Here is a 15,000-nt window from a genome sequence, read left to right on the forward strand (position 1 = left end):
AGATAAAGGAACGAGGTTTGTGCGGTATCGTGTTATCACATACCTCGAATCCATAGATGTCCAGTATAGATATGGACAGAGCCTCGTTTCTCGGGTAAACACGACTGTTGATCCGTTCCGTCAACCAATGAAAGAGCAGGGAATAGAGGATCTTGGCAACGGCATCTCTATAAAATAAAAATAAGAAGAATAAGAAGACATGATTAATACGTCATTTATAAGAGAACATATGGGAACAAGTCGGACAGTACGTTAGCCGTTGCTATAGAAACGATTACGCACGCGGGAATAATAAGCTATATGTAAAAATGTGTACAGTCCTGTGTGTATAATGTGCGTGTTTATGAGTATACCTGGCATCCACAGCGCTCTCTACAGTCAGGGGAGTGTATATTTTCTCTTTCATTGCTTCCTGTAAAGAATAAATAAATAAATAAATAAAAACTCTATACAAGTAAATTACTAGTGAGTTTAATTCTTCTGCTGTAATTGATAGTGAAGTATAATTAGGAATTAGAACAAGAGCCGTAAGAATCAAGGGTCACACACACACACACACACACACACACACACACACACAGCAGGTGGAACTGATCCGGTGTTAGGTGATAGTTGATTTCATCCTGATAAAGGTGTAAACTCAAACCCGTGGCCTCCGGATAACGGCGTTATTTATTAAAAGAGCAAGATGCTCAGCATGACACTCACATAAACATACACACAGGGGTAATACAGGGATCACAGCACATTCTGAGGCCTGAGGAGAAAGTAGAGTTGTGTAGAATTACTGCTTAACACATCCTACTGTAACCCAACTGTAAGGTATGAAAAAGGCAGGAGTTTGATTGTAATAAATAACAAAGCTAACCCAAGTTAAACCAAGCTAATTAGTTAAAAGCACGGGTTGGGTTACTCGTGACTTCTGGGTGATGAAACGATCTCATACTGACACTGGTATGATTTTGAGGATGCTGGACAAACAGTTCTGTTTTCATCATTTCTACATAAATCCTTCACAGTAACAGGAAAGATTTTACTTACAGATTTTCACTGCTGAGTTTAAACCGGTTACTTATTTCAGTTACGCACACAAATTGTTGGAAAGAAAGCAATCCGTATATTAAGACAAACAGCTATATTTGTTAGCTGATGCGGTGCAACGATTGAGCTGCGGTACGGGATGATTTAACACACGGTGCGTTTAGGAGACGTCCATACTGTACATTGAGCCCTTTATGAGCTCTGCCTGTGATGGAGTTTAGAAGATATATGTTAATAAACATATCTAAGATTCTCCTTTTCACTCAACACACTATGTTCAGTATTCATTCATTCATTCATCTTCTACCGCTTATCCGAACTACCTCGGGTCACGGGGAGCCTCATCTCAGGCGTCATCGGGCATCAAGGCAGGATTCACCCTGGACGGAGTGCCAACCCATCGCAGGGCACACACACACACACACACACACACACACACTCTCATTCACTCACGCAATCACACACTAGGGACAATTTTCCAGAGATGCCAATCAACCTACCATGCATGTCTTTGGACCGGGGGAGGAAACCGGAGTACCCGGAGGAAACCCCCGAGGCACGGGGAGAACATGCAAACTCCACACACACAAGGTGGAGGCGGGAATCGAACCCCCAACCCTGGAGGTGTGAGGCGAACGTGCTAACCACTAAGCCACCGTGCCCCCCTATGTTCAGTATATTCTTTATAATTGAATGTTCTCACTCTCACTCATCTTCTACCGCTTATCCGAACTACCTCGGGTCACGGGGAGCTTGTGCCTATCTCAGGTGTCATCGGGCATCAAGGCAGGATACACCCTGAACGGAGTGCCAACCCATCACAGGGCACACACACACTCTCATTCACTCACACACTCACACACTACAGACAATTTTCCAGAGATGCCAATCAACCTACCATGCATGTCTTTGGACCGGGGGAGGAAACCGGAGTACCCGGAGGAAACCCCGAGACACGGGGAGAACATGCAAACTCCACACACACAAGGCGGAGGCGGGAACGACTGACTTTTTTGGTGAAATGTTCCACTCCGTTACACACGACTGAGACGTTTCTCGAGAACATGTAATAAGAGGTCAGTTTAACGAGGGCTGACTTCATCGTCACACCATGACGTAACACTGTTTCCTGACAGTCTCCTGAGAATGAGTCTATTGTAGTCGATGAGCAAAGCCCTGATCCTGTTACCGGGTTTCCGTAACTCAAAACCTGCAGTAATTAAGCGTATCCTCTGAAAACTGTTTGGCAACCAGCTCCCATCTCAAGATGTTCTAACACTTTATATCTTCCTCTTTCTCTTTCACTCACTTGCAGTTTTATCCTTCAGTCTCTGCTTCGATTAGTGAAGATCTCTTTATGATTGACTTCTGCATGTCTCCTTACAGGAAACTTAACCGTCATGATGAACAACAATTACACACGTTCTGGAAATCCACAGTATCAAGACATAAGTATCTTAACTTACAGTCACTTTATAGGTGATGGCCTTCTGCAGACCTTCTGGAGAAATCTGGAGCAGTTCGGCCACCACACGGATCTCCTGAGCACTTACAACGCTGGTCGTTTCATGCACCTCAGCCTGAGAAAGAGGAAAAAGCTGGAGATAAATACAGAGGTGCGCATTATGATGCTGAAAAGCGATGTGCATGTGTCTGCTACCTCAAATCTGTGAAAGAAGATGTTGCCCAGATGGAGGATGGATGAGAGCACTCGGAACACACTGCTCTGGTCCTCAGGGCTGAAGTGGAGAATGTCCATGGCACTCTGTAACCTCCTGAAGTCCTCGCCATCGTCCTTCCCGTCGATCTCACAGTCACCACCCTGATGTATCAGTCACATTAGATGGTTTACAACCTGACTGCTAATTTGTACTATTAATTATTAGAGATGTTTTATGTAATTAAATGTTGATATGGAACGTTTTATAGATGAGATCCATTTGTTATACAGTAGGATCAAGCAGTAACTGAAACAATAACACAATGTGTACAAATAAATGACTGGATCTGGTCTGACGAGACCAAACAAGCATCTGGCCATTAAAGCATGGTGGTGGTAGCATCATGTTCAGAGTTACACTTGGCCTCTGACTTGTTTCTCTGATTAACTTCCTTTTATATTGATGTATGCAGAATTGTGATTTTCTTCGTTATTAAACTCATTGTTGCCTTGCAGGATGTTTAAAGTTTGTGAAACCTTTTAATTACCAAATGATTAACACGTCATTCTGGATTAGCTTCTCTGTCTTTATGATGCTGTTTGTTTAGGTAACACACTTTGGGCTCTTCCAAATGGGGGTGGGTGGAGGTGTGAATACTTATGCACAGTGTATACAGTATGTGTGTGGAGTACTTGGTTCAGGTAGTAGTAGGTTTCGGCCTCCTGCAGGTAGAAGACACGTTTCTGGTGAACAGGGAGTCCGGCCAACATCTCGTAAAAAATGTGGTAGTTCCTTTCATTTTTTGCCTACACACACACACACAGACACACACACACACACACACACACACACACACACAGCCATGAATATTAACTGCATTCTGTTAGTTTGTTTTGTGTCTATTATGACATCTATGAAGCAAGTTTAAAGGAAATAAAAATGATTACTGTCCCACACCTGAAACACAATCCTGGACTTCTCCAGTAGATACTGTGAGGTTATGGCACCGCTGATCACTCCTCTTTAAAAAAATATAAACAAATCAGTGTTTAGTAACACAGTACACACAAACACACACAAAACATCTCAGTCTCACTAACGTTAACGTTTTGACTCACTCCTCCAGAAAGATCTCGACAAACTTCCCAAAGCGACTGGAGTTGTCGTTCCGCACCGTTTTGGCATTTCCAAAAGATTCCAGCAGCGGAGTTGCTTCCAGGATCTGGTGTTTGAGCATTTTCTCTAGTTAGCTCTGATTTTATTTACAATCCAAAAAAGTGAAAATACAAAATTAACTACAATTAATTCTCACCTCAATCTGCGAGGAAGCGCGAACGAAGGACGGCGACAAACAGACAGGGCGACGTGTTACTTTTGATTGGAACAGGAACAGACACACAATACAGCTCTATACACACATGAGGGAATGTTCTCACTCACTCACTCACTCACTCACTCTCTCACTCATTCTCTACCGCTTATCCGAACTACCTCGGGTCACAGGGAGCCTGTGTCAAGCGTCATCTCAGGCGTCATCGAGCATCAAGGCAGGATACACCCTGGACGGAATGCCAACCCATCACAGGCCCACGCACACACACACACTCTCATTCACTCACGCAATCACACACTACGGACAATTTTCCAGAGATGCCAATCAACCTACCATGCATGTCTTTGGACCGGGGGAGGAAACCGGAGTACCCGGAGGAAACCCCCGAGGCACGGGGAGAACATGCAAACTCCACACACACAAGGTGGAGGCGGGAATCGAACCCCCAACCCTGGAGGTGTGAGGCGAACGTGCTAACCACTAAGCCACCGTGCCCCCCTGAGGGAATGTTATTATAGGAAAATAACCAAAGACATAGTGGTGTGATGTGGCCTGATAATGTTTACATTATTTTCCTGTAACATCACATCCTGAAGAGTTTCATTCGTCACATCACAGCAACACTTTTGATTTGTTTATAAGTGTAGTAGGATGTTCATGAAGCATCTTGAGTACCTGCTGTGTTACGTTCCGCTCATGGTGAATGGCAGTCAGGTATCTCAGGACCAGTTTGGTGGCTTCAGTTTTTCCTGATCCACTTTCTCCACTAAAACATCAACACAATAACACTGTCATCTACTGTGTCGCTAAGCTCCATCTCCTCAATGCAGAGTCCTTTTTGTGGACTTTAATTATTTATTACATGTCGTATTTACGTATTTATATGGACCTTTAAATGGCATTCGTTAACAACACTAACCTGATGATGATGCACTGGTTCTGCTTGACATCCATCATTGTTGTGTAGGCAAGATTCGCAATTGCAAAAAGGTGACTAGAAAAAGTGCAAACAAACCAAAAAAATAAGAATTAGAATTTTTGTTCTGAACTTCCTCTGAACTTCGTGTTCTGTTAAATTATTAGGGACACTCAAATGTAAGTAACCTAGAATGCGGCAGGTATCATTTCTAGCACTGATGTCATTCTGTCTTTAAACATCACACTAACACACAGCAAGACAATCTGTGGATTATTCTCACGTTACAAGATGTGTCCATCTACTGTATTCAGCTAGTAACAAGACAGCAGGTTAAAGGAATATGAGATGGTTACTATCTCTCTCTCTCTCTCTCTCTCTCTCACACACACACACACACACACACACACACACACAGTGTTGTCAACTCAATGGCATCGTCACTCGACCCTTTTTTACAAGCCTGGCATGAATTCTAGTGATCAGATGTTAGTGACAACGCACTAGATACTCGACGCACCTCTCAAGGTCGCATCACAGCTGCTGGATATAGGGAGCAGGTTTATGACCAATCACAGATCACCATTGTTTCCAACGACAAATCACAGATCAAGACACTTCCCGCTAACCGATTATTGTTTGTTATTGTTTGAAATGATGAGTCCCTGTTCACTTTTGTTCCCAACTAAGATACGTTGCATTATTATGACATCATCTAGCGACTTGACTACTGACTAACATTTGTTAGCTACTTTCTCCTGAAATTAATTGGCAAAACAAGACAAATAAAATTTCCCCAGCAAGCTTGAATATACTACACCATCTTTCGTGTCACTGTAAAATACTGTACTTAATACTGCAGGAAATGTGACAGTGGTGTATTTTGATGGCAGGTTTGTGCAGATGAAGCTATCAGTTTGAATTCTACACTCACGGTGGGTTTTCTCCTAAGCCATGGCCGTTATACTGCAGGACCGTGTCTGTCCCATAGATGTTCAATAACTTGTAAGGATTCACTGACAGCAGAATGCAGCCGATATAAGTCTACAAAAAGGGAAGAAAGATGGAAAAAAGGTTAGCGATACCGTAATATTGACATCATTACAAATTCAGTGAATCAACAATGGAATATAAGCTACATTATTATTATTATTATATTTCTTTTATCACGGGTCCCTAAAGCAGGACTCAAAGGTTTTTACAAGATAAGATGATGGACTCCTTCAATTAAAGCTGAATAAATGTTTCCATAACATCGTATCAGTGGTGACATTTTTGTTGATACGTGTTAACTTCATTTATTATCGTCAACAGCACAGTATGTTGACTCACGTATATGAGCTCCCGTTCAAATCGAGTGTTCAGGTTCATTAAAACAGCTGCCTCTGTTAATTCCCTATGGGAAAGATAAATCAGAAATTACAATCAGAAATTTTAATGTCATTTCTGATCAAAAAAAAACTTTTTTAGAGTATTGTGCATTGTTTCTTATGTTTATTTTGATCTTACTCCAACTGTGTCATGTCCTCAAGTCCGTCGGCTTCTTGTTTCTCTCTGTAACTCATGGTAGGCAGACTTCTTATAGAATACATCTGTTTACAAAACAGGAAGTAGTTATTTTCAGGTACATAATTGCGATCCTGCTCAAGCAGGATCATTGTACTTAATATGTATTACTTTGATTTCAAGTGGATTAATTGTAAGCCTAAATTATTTAGCCTTTTAAAGTTAACAAATTAGGTCAGTGGGCACCCATTCTGGCCAGAGTCACATCAATGTAGTGATGCCAGCTGTCATTGAGGTAACCTGAGCATGGATATAATCAGTCTTGTAAATCTCATATATTCAAAGAGTCTGCAGCTAAGCCCCGCTGGAGATAGTAAAGCTTGGCCAGGCCTTTTGTGCAAGCTTAAACCCACATAGGCTTTTAGCAGTGACCTTTCCTTTATTACCAACATGTAAAACTATACCAGGTTTTAATTGAATTACATTTATTATGTATTAATCTAGTCAGATTTCTGAAATGTTTATTAGGTGTTGAGAATTCAAGAATACTTCAAGAAGCTACATATTTTCTGTTTCATTATCGTCTGAATAAATATTTTATGTTTTTATTTGAAAACATTTATAAGATTAGTTCCAACAATTTATTAAAAAAAACTAAATAAACTGAGTTACCTTATCATACCATTGACCTGTGGGCTCCCCATCCCGATCTGGTACCCACTGTACCTCACCTTCCCTGGACCCAACACCGAGAGGTGGTAGAGAAAGGTGATCTATCATGTTTTCATCCCGGTACATGGACCACTTGGTAAGATTCTGTACAGTTCCATGAGGTAAAACCCTCTCTGCAGCCCACACATCCTCTGAACTTTGTCTATCCCTGGCATTCATAGCCCAGTGTTCTTCAGGACCTTTTCTTTGTGGGGACACAATTGCATACCTGCCATCCGGCCCAATAATCAATCCTGATGCTGTAACAGTAGATAGTGCTGAAGGCAGTTGGTAGGAGGCATTCTTTATGCCAGTGTTTTTTAGAGCATCCTTCAATTGAGGTGATGATGAAACTGCAAAACCTTGTCTGAGAATGGATTCATCGGGTAAACGGTACATAACGTTACGGAGATTTTTGTTTAAAATGGCTTGTGAAAGTTTTGGATTGCTTGTCGGAGGATTCAATGAGATAAGAGAATTGTCTGGTAGTCGGTATGAGGCTTTGCGAAGGCTTGCATTTTTCAAGGCCTCTGCCAGTTTTGGACTGGTTGGTGTAGCACTTAAAAAAACAGATTCATCTGGAAGCCTAAAGGAGGCCTTTTTGATGTGTGCATTTTTGAGGGCACTGGCCAGGTTAGGTGAATGAACCGGATTAGCACTGATTATATTGCCATCAGGTAGCCGAAAGTTAGCATGACGCATGTTTGGATTCTGCAGAGCACTTGACAAATTAGGGGAAGGTGTAGAAAGTTGTGTGGTTATAATAGATCCATCTGGCAATCTGTAACTAGCATTCCGCATCTGAGTGTTCTGAAGTGCATGCGCTAAATTTGGGGAGGTAGATTTTGACTGATTATAATCAGGAACAATAATTGTGCCATCACCTAATCTATAAGATGCATTTCGAATAATTGGGTTCCGAAGTGCATTTGACAGGGCTGGTGAAGTTGGTTCCACTTGTTGCTCTGTAAAAATAACTGTTCCATCTGGCAGCCTATAGGATGCATTTCGAATGCTATTGTTTCTAAGGGCACGGGACAGATTTGGAGATACTTGCTTCTGGTGGTATTCTGACATAACTGAATTGTCTGGAAGTCTGTAGGAAGCATTTTTAAGGTTTGGATTCTGCAAAGCACTGGTAAGATTTGGAGAAGAATGTTGTTGCTGCTGTTCTTGAGATGAATCTGTGGTGATTATAGTTCCATCTGGTAGTCTATAAGAGGCATATCTGAGGTTTGTGTTACCTAAGGCATTTGAGATGTTTGGAGACAAGGGTTGTTGTTGGTAGGGTTCCACATTTATTAGGGTCCCATCTGAAAGTCTGTAGGAAGCAGTCCGAACCTGACGATTTTGTAAGGCATTAGTAAGCATTGGAGAGGTACCTGGAGCCACCATTTGATTGCCATGTACCAGTGTGCCACCTGGCAGATTGTAGGCTGCACCCCGAACCTGAGTATTATGCAGTGCATCTGACAGAACAGGGCCCTGGGTATAACCGTTCATGGGAACATAGCCGTAGGTTTTGCTTGGATAAGACATTTGTGTTTGGTAAGAAGCTTTCCGTATTTGTTGGTTATGTAGAGCATTTGAGAGAATTGGTGATCTCCTTGGGCTAGCAGCATGTCTTGATCCTCTCCTTTGTAAATGTGTTCTGTAAGTAGCATTTCGGACATTGGGATTTTGAAGAGCATTGGTGAGGAGGGGGCCAGGGCCTGGCTCCTCTATATAATCATATTGTGACATAACTGGTGAGTAGGGGGAGGCAGGCATTTGTAGAACTGATTTGTATGAAGCATTATGAAGGTAAGGATTTTGAATTGCACTGGAAAGTGATGGATTTGCAGGCTGACCTGGACCCTGTCTAAGCATTTCTGTTTCATGACCATAGGATGGCATTGATGGCAGTAATGATGGTGAACTAGGAAGATGTGTAACTTCAGGAGCTAATGGAGAGCCTGGTCTTTGCAGTGGTGAGATGAAAGGTACTCCACCGACCTGGGTATTTTGCAAAGCGTTTGATATAACAGGCAATGCTAGTCTCTCAGAGGACTGCTGTACTGGTGCAACTTGAGGTACAGAGGTATAAGTTGGCATAAGATGATTGTTACGCAAATTTGGATTTTGTAATTCATGTAATAATTGGGGTGATCGTTGTTCAGGATACTGCTCTATACCAATGACTTCTGAGGCATTAGGTTGCATAGGATGCTGAAAGGGTGATCTATAAGAGGCGTTAGAAATAATCTGATTTTGTAAAGCCCTGGTCAATTTGGGTGATTGAGGCACATTTGTTATTTGATCAAAGTCTGCTGTAGTGTAGGGAGATGCTCCGGACATCTGAACATTTTGAAAAGGACTTGATACAAAAGGTATGGATGGTGTGCGAGGGGAAGGAGTTCGCTTTGGTAATGGTGAGCCACGATTGATAGAGGGGTGAGGGGAAGTTGGCCTAGACAAATGCCTAATGGAAGGTTGGGGTGATATAGGACCAATGTGTTTCAGAGAAGGTTGTGGTGATGGGGGTCCTCGCCTCAGAGACTGCCTTGCCATCAAAGGACGGCCAAGACCAACAGGTCTTTGTGTATTCTGTGTGAAACCTGTTCGTCCTGGTGGAATGAAGTGCCTTTGGCCCATTATGACCATCCCTGGGTTTTGACCTGGAAGCTTTGGGGACGCTCTGACGTCCTGAGCCATGAACGATCTGTTGCTATGTATAGATGCTCTGGAAGGTGACATGTTTTTGGTTGAAGCACCGAAACGACCCATTTGACCTAGAGAGGGTTTTACTGTTCCCATGGGAATGTTTGGACGCCCCATTCCTCGCAGTTGACCACCAGGTGATCCGAATGAGGGTGGGTTCCTCATAAGACGGGTAGATCTTCGGGAGAAGCTGGGTGATGGAGATCTTGAAGATGGAGGCTGTGGTGATTCTGAACCAATTGCAAAACTTCTCCGTGAAGGTGTAGGTGATCGTCTGTTTGGTGAGAATGGGGATCGTGGCCTATTGGAGTCCATCTGCTGAACACTTCCCAAAGGATGCCTGCTCATTTGAGGAGTAGTTGGAGGACTCATTTGCCTAGGAGGAGATGTGGAACCTTGAAGCTTCCTTGCACCAAAAGGATGATGAGTTATTGATGGGGATGAAACTGGGCTGGGTCTTCTTATTGAGGCAGAGGGAAAATTGGGGGGGCCTTGCTTGCGAATGGAACCATAAGCAGAAGTTGGAGAGCCTGTATGAAATGAGGACAATCGATTAGGCATCTGCTGGGCCATAGGAATAGGGGAAGACCTGGCTTCTATGAATGAGGCCTGAGGCTGGAAATGATTAAAGGCTGCTGGAGAAGCAGGAGGGCTGACTTTTCTCTCTCCAAATGGAGAAGATGGGCGTTGAATATGTGGAGATGACATCCCTCTTAGTGGAGATGGAGGCATATCCCTAACTCCAAGTCCACGTATGGAGGGCTGTGGAGAGGGGCTCTGCCTTCTCTGTATAGAGGGCTGAGGAAAGGCATGAAAGCTTTGTCTATGCATGGGAAGATGTGGGGGGCCTACATCCATTAATGGCTCTGTGAATCTTTCTTTTGCTAACATAGGTGACAGGGGTCTTTGTCCAGGTGAAGTCATCATTCCCATGGACCTCCTGCTTGGTGTAGGTGAGGGGGGATAAGCACCTTGGGCCATGGGTGACATATGGGGGGACTGAATGTTAGCGCTCACAAACCCCTGAGGACTATTAGCATGCTTAATTAACATTGCAGTTGGTGTGGGAATCTGAGGTAACCCTGGATGCATATGTTCTTGTGTATGTACTGGTGCAGAAAAAGCACCATCCATAAATGCATCAGGAATGAATGGTACATTTGTATAATTAACCTGTGACATCTCTTCAGGATAGTATTGTGTTGGCATTGAAGAAAATTCAAATGGTATTTTTCTTTTGCCAAAAAGATTTACTTGAGGCCTTGGAACTCTGAACATGTCTTCATGATCCATTTGGTCAGCAGAAACATCATTAAACTCATCACCCTCCATGACATTATGCATTGTATAACTATATGGCTGGTACATATTATAGGAAGATTCAAGATATGGGTTAACCCCTGATTCACTGTAATTAAGATGGTAATCCTGGAGATATGGATCTTCATAAGCTCCATATGAAGTCATGTATGGATCAGCTACTCCAACTTCACCATATGGATTGTCATAGAATTCCTGATGGTCATCATAGTAATCAAACTGAGGTTGGTCATAAAACTCAATTTCATCTTCATAATTTTCATAACCATCCTCCATTAAATATTGGTTCTCATCATAGTATCCCATATTGTCATTGTAGTATGTATCCATGGGGACACGTGGGTCATAGTACTCCATCTCCTCTGGGTAGTAGCCCATTTGATGTTGTGCAGAATATGTGTTATTGTATCCCATGCCGTTGTCATAATACTCTCCTCCATCATGTATGTCCATGTGTGGGTTGTAGTATTCATCAAATTCATAATAGCCTTGATCATGTGACTGTGCTTCATAGAAGTCAACAGGATCTTCATACCAATTTGGGTTTCTCTGAAATGACTGTCTGTTAAATGCACCAGTTCTCATTCTACCCTGGTTATTGTAGTCATAGTCATCAAAATCATGTTCATATGCATAGTTGTGATGCCCGTCAGGTCCTCGCACGCTTGTTTGTCGACTTCCACCAGGAAACCGTTTCTTACTTGACTTTCCCCAGCGGCCGTGATTTCTGTCAAATGGTCTTTGTTTTAATTTTGTTGAGAGGAATTTTTTAGTTAGCCAGTTTGTTGCTCCAGCAACTTTACCCAATATCAGACTTTGGTTTTTAAAATTTGACCCATCATCAGCGTTCTTTTTTCCAAAAAGTCCTTTGAACAACCCTGATTTCTTCTCTGCTGGTTTGTTGCCACCGATTTTAAGTAACATGTAGGATGGTTTGCGTCCCAACTGGTCATTTTGTTCCTTCTCTTTTTTCTTTTTCTTACTGGCTTTGAAGCGCATCAGAAGCCTCGGGGCATTCTTCAAAACAGACTTCCTTCTCTTTTTTCTCACCACAAAACTTTTTTGCTTTCCAAGACCTAAAAATAATCTAGATGTACTTTGTAGTCGCTTCTTTGAGCTCTTCCCAATTCCTGGGAAGCCAAATAGTTTCTTTGTAGGTTCTGGTGCTGCCTCGGGTGGAACCTCGTCCTTCTTTTTTGCCTTTTTCTTTGTTCCTTCTCCCTCAGATTTAGATTTGGATTTATGTGCATCTTTTGATTTCTTTTTTCCTTTCCTGTCATCTTCACTTTCTTCAATTTCCTCATCTTCCTCATCCTCTTCATCTTCTTCATCTTCATCCTCATCTGATGCAGCATGTTTGGATTTGGACTTTCCCTTTGCAGCTTTGCCTTTAGCGGCAGCCTTTCCATGTCCACGCTTGTGTGCATCCCCATCTGATTCTTCATCACTTTCCTCTTCATCATCCTCAATGGGCTCTGCATCTGACACCTCTTCTGACTCACTAACCACCTTCGCCGCCCCCTTTCCTTTGTCCTTTCCTTTTTTTCCATCATCTTTTCCTTTACCTTTGGGGTCTTCTTTTCCTTTTTTCTTATCATCCTTTCCTCCCTTTTGGTCATCTTTAGCACCCTTTTTGTCATCCTTCCCTTTTTTTTCTTCTTCTTTGCCTTTGCTTTTTTCTGGCTCTGCTTTCCCTCCTTTTTTCGCGGCTGACTTTGAGTCCCCCTTTTTTCCTGGCATTTTGTGCTTTTTCTGTTTTCAGCCTCACAAATAAAAAGACAAATTAATTAACAGCATTTGACTACATTTAATGACAATGGGTCTCATTTATCAAGCAGGATACAAACTAATTTGTTCATAAATTGTTCACAGGATCATTTGCATAAGTGATGTGGTATAATGTGGTATGAATATTAATTCCAACAGAACCAGAACCAGAAGATATAAACACATCCCTCCTATCTTGTCCATGCTGCACTGGCCCCCAGTCATATTGTGTTGACTGGGAACTGGGGAACTTCTGTTTTTTTATTATCCGCCATATCTACATCAATAAAAGATGTATGCTACTTGTTGGTATTGCAAATAGTGAAGACTACAGGAGGGGGCAGATTCATCATTTAATAACCCCTAGCTGCTGCTTAGGATGGCCCACATGGACAGCCTAGATACCTAGGATGTATGGTACGACTTAGAAACCATGAAGATGGCTTTGAAATCCAATGGATATGAACAGATTTGCTACATTGGCTTAAGACTACATTTGCTGTGATAGCTTTAGGATTGTAATGACCATAAACAGATTTGCACTCAAGCGTCCATTAAGGAACATTTGAAACTTCAACAAATAAGAGTTAATGTTAAACCTAGACTAAATTTCCTGGTTACACAATCACACTTTTTGACCATATAGTACACAGTTATAGAAGGGAAATTATTTTATAATCACATAATCCAGTGTCACCCTGATGAGGATAAATCTGGTTTCTCTCAGGGGGGGTTTCTTCATCACCTCTGACTTGCTCATTATGGATAAATAGAAAAACAGGAAATTTGCATCCTAAAGTTCTATACGTCTGTAAAACTGCTTTGTAACAATGTCCACTTTTAAAAACTCTATACAAAGAAAATCGACAATATTAAAAATCTCTCAGGGATAAATGAGGTCCATTGACATGAAAGCTCAAGTTTCTAAAAGAAGTTTTCTTACCTTATGATGTACTCACTGTCTAATCGTGTAAATCGTCCTCATGGTTCCTCTTGAAAGACCAAAAAACAGTTCCACGTGTTAAGCGAGTTCCTCTCTATATCCCTCTCTTCCACACGTTCACATCTCCTGTTGATTACTTGAGACACAGAGGCTCTGTGCGCAAGGAGCCTAAACAGGACATGACTAGTTCCTGGATTTGACCGGATCGGTTCGGTTAGACCTTTCATGAGTGACTTAGCAAGGGGTGAAGTAACTGTGTCAGAGGATCTGTGTCAGTGTTTGTGCTGATGTGGGAATGTAGAAAGAGCATTAATTTGTCAGGTCTTCTAGCCTTGATGTAACTTTAGCTCAGGTCTCATTCCAACATGAATAATGTAGGCACACTGAGACACAGAAAGAGCGAGAGAAAGAAAGAAAGAGAGAGAGAGACTAAACCAAATGCAGCCCTTATGAACACTACAGTAATACATCACAGAGGTTTAGCGCATTCCAGAGCACTATGTAGTTTATATAATCATTCACTGAAGGATTCCCACATGATGTCTGTTAAAGTATTGACATAATTTAATGAAGTGACGTGACATACGGCTAAGTACGGGGACACAGACTCAGAATTCGTTCTCTGCATTTAACCTATCCAAAGTGCACATACACAGCAGTGAATACACACACACACAACCTGAACACACACCCGGAGCAGCAGGCAGCCATTTATGCTGCGGTGCCCAGGGAGCAGTTGGGGGGGTTCGGTGCCTGGCTCAAGAGCACCTCAGTCGTGGTATTGCTGGCCCAAGACTCGAACCCACAACCTTAGGGTTAGGAGTCAAACTCTCTAACCATTATGCCACGACTTCCCCAACGCTAATCCCAACGCTACTGAAAGGTCACATAATGATGAACATCTTCTATATGGAGTCTGACCATAAAAGTAACAGGAGTAATTAAAAATTGTGTTGTAAGGATGGACCTATAGAAGCCAAGCCCTAATGTAACTATCAGAAAACTACTTTAGGTCAAGAGGTGCATAAAGACTCAGTCCAGTGTTGGTGAATAAAAATGTAGTGATTCATCTCCAGATTTACTCTAGATTTCATCTAAGAGT

General features: G+C 42.2%; 1 protein-coding gene across 1 annotated transcript in view; it reads right to left on the bottom strand.

Moving 5' to 3' along the window:
• myo15ab (myosin XVAb) overlaps positions 1 to 12,928 on the bottom strand; it is a 41,557-nt gene extending 28,629 nt beyond the window's left edge. The window contains exons 1-15 of the mRNA XM_060861091.1: positions 11,123 to 12,928; positions 7,130 to 10,666; positions 6,461 to 6,543; positions 6,284 to 6,347; positions 5,886 to 5,995; positions 4,955 to 5,029; positions 4,711 to 4,801; positions 4,015 to 4,020; positions 3,821 to 3,924; positions 3,660 to 3,723; positions 3,395 to 3,508; positions 2,702 to 2,863; positions 2,508 to 2,621; positions 354 to 412; positions 44 to 167 (exon numbers count right to left, since the gene is read on the bottom strand). Coding sequence (XP_060717074.1) covers positions 44 to 167; positions 354 to 412; positions 2,508 to 2,621; positions 2,702 to 2,863; positions 3,395 to 3,508; positions 3,660 to 3,723; positions 3,821 to 3,924; positions 4,015 to 4,020; positions 4,711 to 4,801; positions 4,955 to 5,029; positions 5,886 to 5,995; positions 6,284 to 6,347; positions 6,461 to 6,543; positions 7,130 to 10,666; positions 11,123 to 12,928 — 6,513 coding nt within the window. The remainder of the gene's footprint in view (positions 1 to 43; positions 168 to 353; positions 413 to 2,507; positions 2,622 to 2,701; positions 2,864 to 3,394; positions 3,509 to 3,659; positions 3,724 to 3,820; positions 3,925 to 4,014; positions 4,021 to 4,710; positions 4,802 to 4,954; positions 5,030 to 5,885; positions 5,996 to 6,283; positions 6,348 to 6,460; positions 6,544 to 7,129; positions 10,667 to 11,122) is intronic.
• Positions 12,929 to 15,000: the final 2,072 nt, after the last annotated feature.

This window comes from Tachysurus vachellii, chromosome 24, assembly GCF_030014155.1.
Source record: "Tachysurus vachellii isolate PV-2020 chromosome 24, HZAU_Pvac_v1, whole genome shotgun sequence".
NCBI classification, from domain to species: Eukaryota; Metazoa; Chordata; class Actinopteri; order Siluriformes; family Bagridae; genus Tachysurus; species Tachysurus vachellii.